General features: G+C 41.0%; 1 protein-coding gene across 3 annotated transcripts in view; it reads right to left on the bottom strand.

Annotated features, from left to right (window-relative positions):
• Nucleotides 1-13,913, bottom strand: part of SLC4A8 (solute carrier family 4 member 8) — an 89,305-nt gene that overhangs the window by 14,653 nt on the left and 60,739 nt on the right. For all 3 annotated transcript variants that reach the window (XM_037997100.2, XM_008003288.3, XM_037997101.2), the window contains 5 exons: nucleotides 12,565-12,726; nucleotides 11,475-11,726; nucleotides 7,977-8,045; nucleotides 6,684-6,857; nucleotides 4,203-4,340 (listed from right to left, as the gene is read on the bottom strand). In XM_037997100.2, the coding sequence (XP_037853028.2) occupies nucleotides 4,203-4,340; nucleotides 6,684-6,857; nucleotides 7,977-8,045; nucleotides 11,475-11,726; nucleotides 12,565-12,726 (795 nt within the window). The remainder of the gene's footprint in view (nucleotides 1-4,202; nucleotides 4,341-6,683; nucleotides 6,858-7,976; nucleotides 8,046-11,474; nucleotides 11,727-12,564; nucleotides 12,727-13,913) is intronic.

The following is a 13,913-nucleotide window of genomic DNA, read 5'->3' as shown; positions in this document are numbered from 1 at the left end:
CTCGGCTCACCACAAGCTCCACCTCCCGGGTTCACGCCATTCTCCTGCCTCAGCCTCCTGAGTAGCCGGGACTACAGGCGCCCGCCAACACGCCCGGCTAATTTTTTTATTTTTAGTAGAGATGGGGTTTCACCATGTTTCACCGAGGTCTCGATCTCTTGACCTTGTGATCCGCCCGCCTCAGCCTCCCAAAATGCTGGGATTACAGGCGTGAGCCACCGCGCCCGGCCTAAAATAACTTTTTTTAGAAATCCATAATAAAATGTTTTATTAGAAAACAATCCCGCTAATTTAAAGAAAATAATTACAGAGAAAAAAACTATCTGTACAAAGATGTTTAAAGTAATATAAAACAACTAAAAATTTTAACAAAGGAAAAATATTTAAATTAAATATGAGATAATACTATAGAACATTATACATCCATTTTTAAAATATGATCATGATACAGACAAATAGAAACATGAAAGTGTCTTATGAAATCAGGTTGAGGGAAAAAAACAGAATATATATGTGCTATATATATAAATATGAACTCACAATTATATAATTATCATAGTTATGTGAAAACTATGTCAAAAAATGGAAAACAACATAAAGAAATGAACATGAATGTTGGCTATCAGATGGAGAAATTTTGGAATCAAGTCTTCATCTTTTTCTTTTATTTCATTTAGCTTTTAAAACAATTTTATAAAGTAACACATGTTAACAAATATGTGCTTACTTCAGGAATTTTGGAAAATAAGGAATATAATGTCTACCAGCCACCTCGAACTTAACATCCAAAGGAGATCTCTTGATTTTCCTCCTAAACCTGCTGTTCTCCTTGGTCTTCCCCATCTTAATAAATAGTACAACCATTCATTCAATGGCTCAGTCCAAAAATCTAAGAGTCATACTTGATTCCTCTTTCACCCATGCCCACCATCATTAACAAAACCCATCAGCTCTATCTTCAAAATAAGTACCCAATTCAGCCACTTTCATCACCGCTACCTTAGCATAAGCCATCCTCCCCTTTTGCCTGAGCTGCTGCCAGCCTCCTAGCTGGTCTCCCTGCTACCACTCTGTCCCTTCCAGTCTTACTGGCTTTCCTGGTGTTCCTCAAGCACACCGAGCTCATCCCTCCTTCAAGACCTTTGCACTTTCTGTACCCCTGGCCTGGAATGTTCTTAATCCCAGATAGTCTCATAATTTGCTTCTTATTCAGGTCTCTACTCAGATGTCTCCTCAGAAGAGTCATCTCTAATCATCCTAAATAAACTCTCTCACTCCCTACCTTCTTAAAACATATCACTACCTAAAATTATATATATATGTATATAAATTATAGCACTATAACCAAGAAAATAAATATAGACTTGTTTGCTTGTTGACAGTGTCACCTCCATGAGAATGTAAGCTCCATGGGGTCGGTCAGGGACTCTCTCTGTCCTGTATACTACTGGGTCTGGAACAGTGACAACAGAGTAAAGATTCAATAAATATGGAGGAAGGAAGGAAATTAATCAAAAAAATGTATAATCTTACCACCTAGAGAGACATAGAGAACCACAATAAACATTTTGGTGTATTTTCTTCCCATCTTTTTCATGTGTGTGTGGGGTGCACACATGCACGTGTGTGTGTACAGTATGTGTATATGTGTATGTTTTAGTAAAAGTGAGGTTCTTTGACAGTCTTACTGTATGCTACATTTTATATTCTCTATGTTTTTCACATAAAATGTCAGAAACATGTCCACATATCTTTTTTTTTTTTTTTTTTTTTTGAGACAAAGTCTTGCTTTTTCATCTAGGCTGGAGTGCAGTGGCATGATCTCAGCTCACTACAGCCTCTGCCTCCTGGGTTCAAGTGATTCTCCTGTCTCAGCCTCCTGAGTAGCTGGGATTATAGGCATGCACCAACATGCTTGGCTAATTTTTTTGTATTTTTAGTAGAGACAGTGTTTCACCATGTTGGCCGGGTGTCGAACTCCTGACCTCAGGTGATCTGCCCGCCTTGACCTCCCAAAGTGCTGGGATTACAGGCATGAGCCACCACACCCAGCTTTTTTTTTTTCTTTTTTCTTTTGAGACAAGATCTCTCTCTGTCGCCCAGGCTGGAGTGCGGTGGTGTCATCTCAGCTCACTGCAACATCCGCCTCCCAGATTCAAGCCATCCTTCCGCCTTAGCCTCCCAAGTAGCTGGGACTACAGCACATATCATTAAGTATCATTACAAAATAGCATCATTAAGTATTTTTTAAAACTTTATTTTTAGGCCAAGCACAGTGGCTCATACCTGTAATCCCAACACTGGGAGGCTGAGGCGGGTGGATCACGAGGTCAAGAGATTGAGACCATCCTGGCCAACATGGTGAAACCCCATCTCTACCAAAAATACAAAAATTAGCTGGGCATGGTGGCGCACCTGTAGTCCCAGCTACTCAGGAGACTGAGGCAGGAGAATCGTTTGAATCCCGAAGGCAGAGACTGCAGTGAGCCAAGATCAGGCCACTGCACTCAGAGCGAGACTCTGTCTCAAAAAAAATAAATAAAAATTTATTTTTAAACTGTTGTACAATAGTCTATTGTAATATATTTACTCTAATTTTCTTTTTTTCTTTATGCCACCACAATTAAAATATTTTGTCTACATTGCTAATTGTATCTTTAGGATAAATTTAAAAATTAGAGTTGCTGGGCCAAAGGGCATATACACTTTTAAGACTCTGTGGTTAAACTGCCCTCTAAAGAGATTTATGCAACTCATATTACCACTTTTAGAGTGTGAGAAGCCCATTTCAATTACAGTCTTGCCAACACTTGTTTTTATCTTTTAAAAATCTTTGCCAATTCGACAAGTAAAAAAAATGTATTCTCCTTGTTTAAATTTTCATTTTTTTATTTTTTAATATTTATTTTCATTTCATAAAATCCAGATGCTGCACAATCATTTCTTTGATTATTAGTGAGAATGAAATTTTTGTCATAGGGCAACTGGCCATTTGTACTTCTTTTTTGTAAATTATATATGTCCATTGCTCATTTCAATTTCATATTATTCTTATTAATATATAAGAATTATTTGAATAGTAAAGATATTAACACGTCTCAACTTATCTGTTATTTTTAAATTCTGTTTAGAGTTTTGGATGCCCAAAAGCATAACATTTTATGTAGCGAATTCTATCAATATTATCTTTAAAGTTTTCTTCCATTGACTTTATATTTTATAATTGTTGAAGCTTATTTAGAAATACAAGACTTTTGTTTTGTTTTCTTTTGTTTTGTTTTCTCGAGATAGGATCTCACTCAGCCTAGGCTGGAATGCAGTGGCATGATCACAGCTTGCTGCAGCCTCAACCTCCTGGGCTCAAGGTATCCTCCCACCTCAGCCTCCCAAGTAGCTGACTACAAGTATGTGCCACCACATCCAGCTAATTCTTTTTATTTTTTTTTTTAGAGACAGGGTCTCATTATGTTGCCTAGGCTGGTCCCAAACTCCTGGCCTCAAGTGATCCTCCAGCCTCGACTCCCAAAGCCCTAGAATTACAGCAATAAGCCACTGTGCCTGGCCTAAAAAAAAAAAAGTCTTTTAAAAGTGTTTTCAAAGGACAGTATTTTAGGCACTAACTGTATTTGGAAACACTTCCCAGCTCACTCATTTCTTGGTCTGGTATTTTCATTTTGCTACACATTCTTTCTTTGCATATATAGGCCATTTATTGAGGGTCCATTGTGTAGATGACAAGATGCCAAGTGCTGAGGGAAATGAAAAAAGATAGAAAGTCCTATGCAAGTTATTTTTGCATGGTGCCAACCACAGCACCATTTGCAATTAGATACATTACAAACATTCTAGGAAATAATGGGTCTTATATACTTGTCAAATTAGTCCTTTTGAAAGAATGTGAGCCATTGAATCTGTTAATAAGGGCATATTGTATGTTCACATTGTAGGTATGAGCCTGGTGAGTAGACTGTAGACAGGAAATTGTAGAAAGGAAAAAATAACTGGTTGTCAAACCCAAAAATGAAGAACAGACAGGAGCAAGAATCCCTAATCCATTCTCAGCTGAGAGCATCTTTGGAGGTAATCTTCCTAGCTCCTAAATATAACCCTTGGGATTCCAGACATGCCAACTTTTCATGTGGCCTTTCCTGTGTTCTGTAATTTGAGGCCCCCAGGTATACAGTTGGTGCAAGGACTATGACCTCTTCCTCCTTGGCCTTCTTTTTGGCATCATCCAACTTCTTCTTTTTGCTTTCAGGCATGAGATCATCTAACCAGCTCAGCTCTCGCTTAGAGAAACAGAGATCCATGACTTTCCTGACAAAGACCAAGGCCAAAACCTGAAGAAAAATGAAAAAAGAAAGTGAATGAAAGGTACTAATTTCCTTCCTGGACTTAAAAGCAAAGCCTTATTTTTACAGCAGACTAGGACATTTCAAGCAAAATCAAACTCATAAGAATCATAACTGTCACTATTTATTGAATGCTTTCTTTGTGCCAGGTAACATATGTTATATACAATATTTTAACTACCACAATAGCTCTACAACTTAGCAGCTAACTGGATTCTGTCATTGAAAAGATGAGCTCCTCATCTGCAGACGGCTAGAGGTCAGCAGGAAGGCTACAGGACAGCAGGTGGGTAGAAAGCTTCTGCTGGAGCTGGGCCATGGTGAGACCAGCCACAGCCAGCCCAAGCATTCCTCACAGTGGGATGATGGGTTCTTAGAAGATCATCTTTATTCCTTCTGATCCTTTGCCTATACATTCCCCTACCCAAATCCTTGCTTTGGGCCTGCATCATGTGTCTCCAGTGGTTTTTGTCTCTGCCCTCTGGCCTGGCCTGACACTCACTTTATAAATGAGGAAACTGAGGCCCAGAGAGAAAGTGACTTGCCTAAAATCTGACAGCTGATTTCCCCAATAAAGGTAGGTCCAGGACATCCCAACTGTTGCTCCACTTTCTTTCCATGAGGGCCATTTTAGCCAAAGGAAAACAAAGAATTAATCCTGTCTGGGTGGACTGGTGTTCATCAGCTATATTTGGTGACTGCACAAGGAATGAGGCAAATCAGGCTTATTAAATTCAAGTACATTTCTCTCTAATTTTAGTGACTACTTTCCTGATACATCTGGAATTGATAGGATTCCTTCTAGGAGTTCCCAGTGATTTACTATTTCTTTAACCCATGAATATAACACACAAATGCAAAGCCTTATACGTATTCTGACAAAATTGACAAACCCACCAGGAGGTTGTGGATCTAGAAGATTAGAAAAAAAATTAAAGATAGAATTTCCGTATGATCCAGCAATTCCACTCCTGGTATATTCCCCAAAGAATTGAAAACAGAGACACTAACAGATATCTGTAAAGCCATATTTATAGCAGTATTATCGACAGGTGAATGGATAAACAAAATGTAGTGTTTACATATAGTGGGATACTATTCAATCTTGAAAAGGAAGGAAATTCTGACACATGCTACAACATGGATTAACCTTGAAGGCATTAGGCTAAATGAAATTAGTCAGTCACAAGCTGGGCGCAGTGGCTCATGTCTATAATCCCAGTACTTTGGGAGGCTGAGGCAGGTGGATCACCTGAGGTCAGGAGTTTGAGACCAGCCTGGCCAACATAGTGAAACTCCATCTCTACTAAAAATACAAAAAATTAGCTGGGCATGGTGGCGGGCACCTGTAATCCCAGCTATTAGGGAGGCTGAGGCAGGAGTATCGCTTGAACCTGGGAGGTGGAGGTTGCAGTGAACCAAAATCGCGCCATTGCACTCCAGCCTGGGCAACAAGAGTGAAACTCCATCTCAAAAAAAAAAAAAAAAAAGAAAAGAAAGAAAAGAAATTAGCCAGTCGCAAAAGGGCAAATTGTGATTCACTTATATGATGCACCTAGAATAATCAAATACATAGAGACAGAAAGTAGAATGGTGGTTGCCAGGGGCTGAGGGTATGGGAGAATGGGGATTTAGTGTTTAATAGGTGCAGAGTTTCAGCTTTGCAGGATGTAAAAAGTTCCAGAGCTGGAGGGTGGTAATGGCTCCACAGCAATGTGAATGTACTTAATGCCACTCAACCGTACACTTAAAAATGGTAAATTTTATAGTTATAATGTTTTACCACAATTAAAAAAATAACAATGATAATAAGAATTTAATTCAACCCAAATGTCCATCAGTGACAGACTGGATTAAGAAAATGTGGCACATATACACCATGGAATACTATGCAGCCATAAACAAGGATGAGTTTGTGTCCTTTGTAGGGACATGGATGCAGCTGGAAACCATCATTCTTAGCAAACTATCACAAGAACAGAAAACCAAACACCGCATGTTCTCACTCATAGGTGGGAACTGAACAATGAGATCACTTGGACTCAGGAAGGCGAATATCACACACCAGGGCCTATCATGGGGAGGGGGAGGGGGGAGGGATTGCATTGGGAGTTATACCTGATGTAAATGACGAGTTGATGGGTGCTGACGAGTTGATGGGTGCAGCACACCAACATGGCACAAGTATACATATGTAACAAACCTGCACGTTATGCACACGTACCCTAGAACTTAAAGTATAATAATAATAATAATAAATAAATAAATAAATAAATAAATAAAAATAACAATGATAAAAAAAAAAGAATTTATTTTTTAAAACCACCTCACCATCATTGGGAAAACAATGGCAGCTGGAGATGCCTTGATGACCCAGAGCAGGACGAGACAGGTCAGCTGGATGAGGGTGAAGAGGTGCACTTTGCGCAGTGGCACATGCCGCAGGTAAATGAAATCTGGCTGGTGCTTTGCGGGCATCCCAAAGAGCTTTAGACGATCAAAGAACTGAAAGGAAGGAACTGGCATTTATTTTCTGGAGGGCTCTCTGGGTCGGAAGCTTTGTTAGACCCATTCATATCTCTTACATCACCTGCTCTGAAAGGTAGGTAACACCATTTCCTCTGGACAGAAATGGAAACTGAGACTTTAAAAGACCAGGCAATTTGGCCAAGGTTAGTAAGTGGCAAAGTCATAATTTGAATCCATCTTTTCTAATTCTAGGTTCAAACTTCTTTCTCCCATCCCACTCTGTGGCTCCTAAGAGAGCTCTTTCTCAGGGGGTGTTGGAAACAAAATTACATCTTTTTGCTTATTATCAAAACCAAATCTCTTACTTGTTTTAGGAGTTTGGAGCTATTCATTGATCATTTATAGTGAAAAGATAAAATAAAACCTCATAACATCCTAGATATATAAAAAATGATCATCCTTACAAAAAGGAAGAAAAAGAACCAGAGATTAAATAATCTGCCCAAGTTCATATTAGAATTCAGTATATAAGAATGGCCATTGGGCATTCCATTCAAACAAAGAATCATAAGCCTAAGTTACTATATTATCTGGAATACCCAAGTTATCAATGACAAGCTCCTGATTTTTCTTTTTGAAAGACTTAGAGCAATGAGTTGATGGATGGAAAAATGCAGAGTGTAACAAGAAGTGACATCTCCTTACCAGAAGGAACTCGCACTATTCCCCCATCTCTCTTCTGCCAGTGAACCCCCTCAAAGTTAAACACCCCATTTTTACACTTTAGCCTGACACTAAACTAGATCTGTCCATGAGTGAAAGCCAGTTTGGTTCTTGATCAACCTTTCAGATCCAAGTTTACCTGCACCTGGCAAAGCATCTAATGTTTAATATGTGCCCAAAAAAATTGTCTGTTGAATAATTAATGAATGACTGGGGCCATGACATCAAGCCAGACCACCCTGAAAGTCTCTGTACTCTCCTGCCAACATGGCTGTTTTTCTCCCTGTATCCAAGTAAGTGTCTAAAATAGCCTAAGTGGCAAGACTAGGAAATAATTTTCTCAAGAACTGGTTGCGCTTCTCTTGGGGAGCTGTCTCTCCCTGGACAGGACATGCAGTGAGAAGAAACTTCCCTGGCTGAACCATACAATACCTGAATTCCCTGTAGTGAAGAAACTCCCATGTAGAGGAAAACTCCATAGAGTACTGGCATTGGAATAAACTGAAGACAAAAGGACAAGAAAGGCCAGAAATTAAATTTGGTGTCATAGCACACTCAAAACTATATAAACTTTTAAATCTCCAAGAATGAAACAAAGCCACAAAATAGCTGCAGAAACATTGCATTAGTTTCTGCTGCCTGTGGATGACTTAGGAGTAGAAGCAAAAGCAGAAGCTGACAATGATAAAAATCATTTGTTCCGAAATGAAACGATTACAAGTTAGGCCTCCTATATCAGCCATCTGGCTCTTCCTCCTCCATGGGGATGGGCACACATACTCATACACATACAAACACACACACACACACACACACACACACACACCCCTCTCTTATAGAAATAATGCCTTTTAAATCTTCTGTAATCTCACAATCACCTCCTCAAGGATTTGATGCATTTTAATGTGAACCAAAAAAGCTTCCATTTTTACTGACCAGTGGCTTGAGGGCAAGAGTGGGGAGGTATCTTATCAGAGAGGTAACAGTCTGGGGGGGAAACACCGACATTATTATATTGCACTTGAATATCCACATAGTATTTGAATACGACTTTCTGATCACATCATGTCTATCAACCTAGGTAATCTTCAGATTGACTCTGAGGTAGGGAAATTGGGCCTATAGAATCAAGGCAAGGAAAGTCTCAGAGCTGAAAACTAAAATGGACAAGTTTTTATTTTAGGGCTAAAGAATATTCCCAAATCTAATTCTTAGATTTAGAAAATCCCTCCAAACTAACACTGGAACAGAAAACCAAACACCGCATGTTCTCACTCATAAGTGGAAGCTGAACAATGAAAACACATGGACACAGGGAGGGGAACATCACACACCGGGACCTATTGGAGGGTTGGGGGCAAGTGGAGGGAGAGCATTAGGACAAATACCTAATGCATGTGGGGCTTAAAACCTAGATGATGGGTTGACAGGTACAGCAAACCACCATGGCACATGTATACCTATGTAACAAACCTGCACGTTCTGTACATATATTCCAGAACTTAAAGTAAAATTTTAAAAAACAAAGAACTAGAAAAACCCCCCATTGGATTTTATGTTCCAGCTGTAGAGTGACTAGACATGCCAATTCTATGCTGTTTGTGAACTACTGAATAGTTGTCCTAAGAGAACTGTCCTGAAGCAGCTAGAGGAAGGCCCAGTGATGGCCACTGCCATGGCTTCATGGTTCTATCTTGGAGAAGCAGCAACGTTTAGGCTCTTCCAGATGGTGCCTCAACCAGGTGGGAGCGGGAGTTGGGATGGGGACAGGGAATATGTGGTGGGAAAGGGGCATGAGGAGGGGTGGGTGGTAAGGTTAAGTGGAAAGTGGGGGGACAAGAAGATGGTTCAGAAATCCTTCCCATCCCTCTCAGTTCTTACCCTTGAAGGGCATTTGTGGTACAGGCTGGGGTGGTTGAAGATTTGCCAAAAAGAAGGAAAGAGGAGGCAAGGGAGACAAGGCAGTGCTCCAGAATGATTGGTACCTGGTAATACAGCCGTAAAGTTTCCTTCTTACCCCAATCTCCCAAATGCAGGCCTTCCACCCACAAAACATTTTTTTAATGTTCAAAGCATCCTCTATCTGTACTGGGAAAAAAAAAAACCCCTCTCTTTCAGCCCCACTTCTCATCCTAGCCACTGCTATTTTTCCATCCTGCTTCACAGAAAAACCTCTTGAAAGATTTGCCTGCACTCTTTACTTCTTTCCCTCCTATTCACTCTTTAGCCACCTATAATTGGATTTCTACCCTATAGTTCCACTGAATTCCTTCTCTGATAAGATACCCTCAACTCCTGCCTCAAGTTACTGGTCAGTAAAAAAGTTCCATGTTAAAATACACTAAATCCCTAAGGATTTGGAAAAATTTTGAGATTATGGAAGATTTAAAAGGCTTCATTTCTGTTAAAGAGGGGTGTGTGTGTGTGTGTGTGTGTGTGTGTGTGTGTGTCTGCCCATCCCCAGACAGGGGTGGAGGAAGAGCCAGACACGGAGGCCTGTAATTTAACTTACATGTAATCATTTCATTTCAGAACACAATGATTTTTATCATGGTCAGCTTCTGCTTTTGCTTCTACTTCTAAATCACCCACAGGCAGCAGAAACTAATGCAATCCACTGACTCTGCTCTTGTCAGATAACCCGAGGCCTCCAATGTTGCTAAATCCAATGGCCTTAGCTTAGTCTTCATCTTCCAAGATGTGTCTACCCAATCTCTCTTTCTTGAAACATTGTCCTCACTTGGCTTCCCTGATACCACATCCCCCTAGTTTTCCTCCCACCTCTCTGGCAACTTCTTCTGAGACTCTGTTGCTATCTCTTCCTCTACCCAACCTCTAACTCTGCTCTTCTCCCATGTCCCACTTCTCTTTTACGTCTTCTCTTTTCCCTGAGCTCTCTCATCTATTCCCTCGGCTTTCAATACCACCTATGTGCTGGTGACTCTCAAATTTATATTTTATTCCAGAAACCTCCTCTAGCCTCTTCACTTAGATGACTCCCAGACATCTCACTCCAAATCTGATCACAGCCCTACCCCTCACAAAAATCATACAATCTTTTCCATCTTAATAAATGTCATCACTCTCCACCAGATGGTCAAGTCAGAAACCTAATAGGCTTCTTCGATTTTTCTATTTTCCTCACCCCATTCCACATCCAGTCAACAATGGAGACCTTTGGGTCTGCCGCCATGCTATACAGAAGCCATGCCTTTTTATCTGTCCCTGCTACCAGCTTCCTTATCCAAGACACCAGCATCTGTTACCTGCAACAGCTTCACTGGTCTGTCATCCATGGCATGACTGGCTCCATCTCATCTTTTTTTTTTTTTTTTTTTTGAGACGGAGTCTCGCTCTGTCTCCCAGGCTGCAGTGCAGTGGCGCGATCTTGGCTCACTGCAAGCTCTGCCTCCTGGGTTCACGCCATTCTCCGGCCTCAGCCTCCCAAGTAGCTGGGACTACAGATGCCCGCCACCCCGCCTAATTTTGTTTTTGTATTTTCAGTAGAGACAGAGTTTCACCGTGTTAGCCAGGATAGTCTCAATCTCCTGACCTCATGATCTGCCCGCCTCAGCCTCCCAAAGTGCTGGGATTACAGGTGTGAGCCACCGTGCCTGGCCTACACCTCATCTTAAATACCATCTCCTCAGAGTAGTCTTCTCTGACCACCCTAACTAAAATAGACCCCTCTGAATTCTCTATAGTGCCAGAAAGCACTGTGCATTTCCTTTATATCACTCTCACATTCTGTAGTTATCATGTTTGTTTTCTTAACTACATATTATCTGCCTTACCCCTCTAGAATAAACTCTTTCAGGGCAGGGATTTGTAGGTATATCTGTTTGGCACCACTGTATTTCCAGCACCTGGCAGGATTCCTGGCACAAATCAGGCCCTTGATATTTGCCGAATAAGTGAAGGGATGATTACCTTTAAGATAGCCGTCATGAAGACTGAGCAGCCCATCAGCACAAAGATCATAAGGCCTGTCACTCTTTGTTCTCGGATGCCCAGGAATTTGGGCTGTTCTCCAGGAGCAGAGCATTCAGATTCTAGCTTGAGGCTGTTCACATGTGTGATGGACAAGACGGTTGCAGCTACAAACCAGGGCAGGCCCATGATGGAGCAGACACCCAGCATGATGGCCACCATCAGTAGGTCCAGGTGGTAGCCACAGCCTTTCTGTGGGGAAACACATCAGTAGGCTAGCTGTAGTCGGGCATAGAACAGTGAGCTAGGGGTCTCAGGCCCAAAGCAGGAAGGGGTGTATGGATAAGAAGGAAGGGGTTCAGGGATCCAAGAGGAGTCTTGTAGCCCCTCCTGGTTAGGAGGAAACAAAGAAGAAAAAGGGGAATCTTAGCCTGTCCTATATATGCCAATAGTGATTCTTTTTCCAAGTGCCTCTAGCTTACTCTGAGTCTTACACATTCAAAGATCCATTATTCTCTGGAAGAGTAATCAGATACCATGCCACATCTTGACCATTCTAGATGGTAGAAACTATAGGAGTTAGAGATAAATGTCCTTATTGGCTTCCTACCACATACCCAGATCCTTGACAGATTTGGATGTTGCTTGCCTGCTCTGTTACTTCCCTAGGATCCTAGGGTTCCAGTTTCAGCCTAGAAACTATAGTAACAGACACCAATGGGAGAATACCTGCCTCTAGGAAACAGTGGCCCAGGCCCCCACCTGAACCTCAGGAAGACAAGCTGTACAGCTGCTTGACCCAAAGCATATAGCTATATAGGGATCACCAGGAACTCTACCCAATCACCTTCCCCACAGGTGTGAGAGGACAGTAATGGAGTCCACGTTGCTTTCATACCATACCACCATGCTCCACTCTAGTCTCATCTCCAAAGCAATCTTTGTTAATAAAGAATGGAAACCTCTTATGAACCTCTTCTATGAGATTCTATAGTTTCTGGTCTGGATGTGCTTACCCTACAATTTAAAAAAAAAAAAAAAATGTAACAGATTGCCAATAGCAGCCTTCTAGGTCAGAACCTCTTTTTACCTTGAGCTTATGTTCCTTCCTGTTAATAATGACAGCTGTGATCTGCTGATCCATGAATATCAAGATAGTGCAGAGAAGAGCTGGGATAATTGCAGCTATCACAGTCCACCAGGGATTGGGACCAATGGGATTAATAATCCATCCGCGATCATCCCTTGTTGGCTAAGGGGAAAAAAATATATTATTTTGGTATTTTAAGTTATAGTTATTAGGGTAAAACATATCAAACTGGATCACAATATCCATATTTCTTTTTATTCTTGAGTGAGGGTTCTTAAAAAAAAAAAGGCATGAAATACAGCAACACCTTAGGAAATCTATGACCTTGTTCTGAAACCATTCCCCAGAGTTAAAGACGCCAACGACTAACAGAAATTGTTGGGTTTGCAGAGTGGTAGATAAGAAAAGAAACAACTTGCTGAAACTCCCTTGGCACATGGGGCCCAAGGTAGCATGAAGAGATAACTAAGAATGCCTGAGGACTTTCCAGACCTCCCCTTTCCTTCTACCAATAACCTACCATCCCAGAATCCACCCCTAAACCTTTTCTAATTATTGCAGTAAAGCCAGTGCAGAGAGACAGATTTGAGCTGAATTCCTGTCTCCTTGTTAGTAAACTCGAAATAAAAAACTTTTCTTCTCTCAAAACCCCAATATCATAGTATTGGCTTCTAGCACATTGGGCAGCAAGCCCCTTTTGCTCAGTAATAGTTCCAAATCCCCTTTGAAACAGTCAATCTTCAATTATCAATTTCTTGTGAAATATTCATTAATCTTGCACTTCCTTCCACTTACTTTCCAAACCTCTGTGTAGAGAGAAAATAACTGTATCTCAACGTTAATCCAATTAAAATACAATTAACAACTATATCTGTTGTCAAAAAAATTTAATGACTTCCAAAGACAAATATAAATAACTTAGACTATTCTCCTACTACTTTTCTCCAGAGCCATATAATGTGTGTCTACAGCATAAACAAAGGCAAAGTGGAGCCATCTGCATGGCATCTCTTGGGCTTTGATAGGACTGGATTGCTCCAACGGTCTTCTCCCATCAGTAGTGAAACAGGGGTCCAGCCATCAGAGACCTGAGAAGGAGCCTAAGACGGCTAAAGTTGGGGGTTTGTTTGACCTAGGATCCTCTCTAATTCCCCTGTAATACAACTGTTTATAAATCTTATTGGGGTGTTCACAACATATCTAAACTCACCTAGATCCTTACCCTACCCCTGCAGTGTACTCTGAGGAAGACAAGTTCACCCTTTTTTGGCAAGTGGTGCTACAGGATAAAAGGCCAGGGATACCAACTGGCCCAGAGTTGACCCAAACTCAAGAAACAAAGCGTAGAC

Source organism: Chlorocebus sabaeus, chromosome 11, assembly GCF_047675955.1.
Source record: "Chlorocebus sabaeus isolate Y175 chromosome 11, mChlSab1.0.hap1, whole genome shotgun sequence".
In the NCBI taxonomy this organism is placed as follows: domain Eukaryota; kingdom Metazoa; phylum Chordata; class Mammalia; order Primates; family Cercopithecidae; genus Chlorocebus; species Chlorocebus sabaeus.
This window is presented reverse-complemented; position numbering and strand designations above follow the sequence as displayed.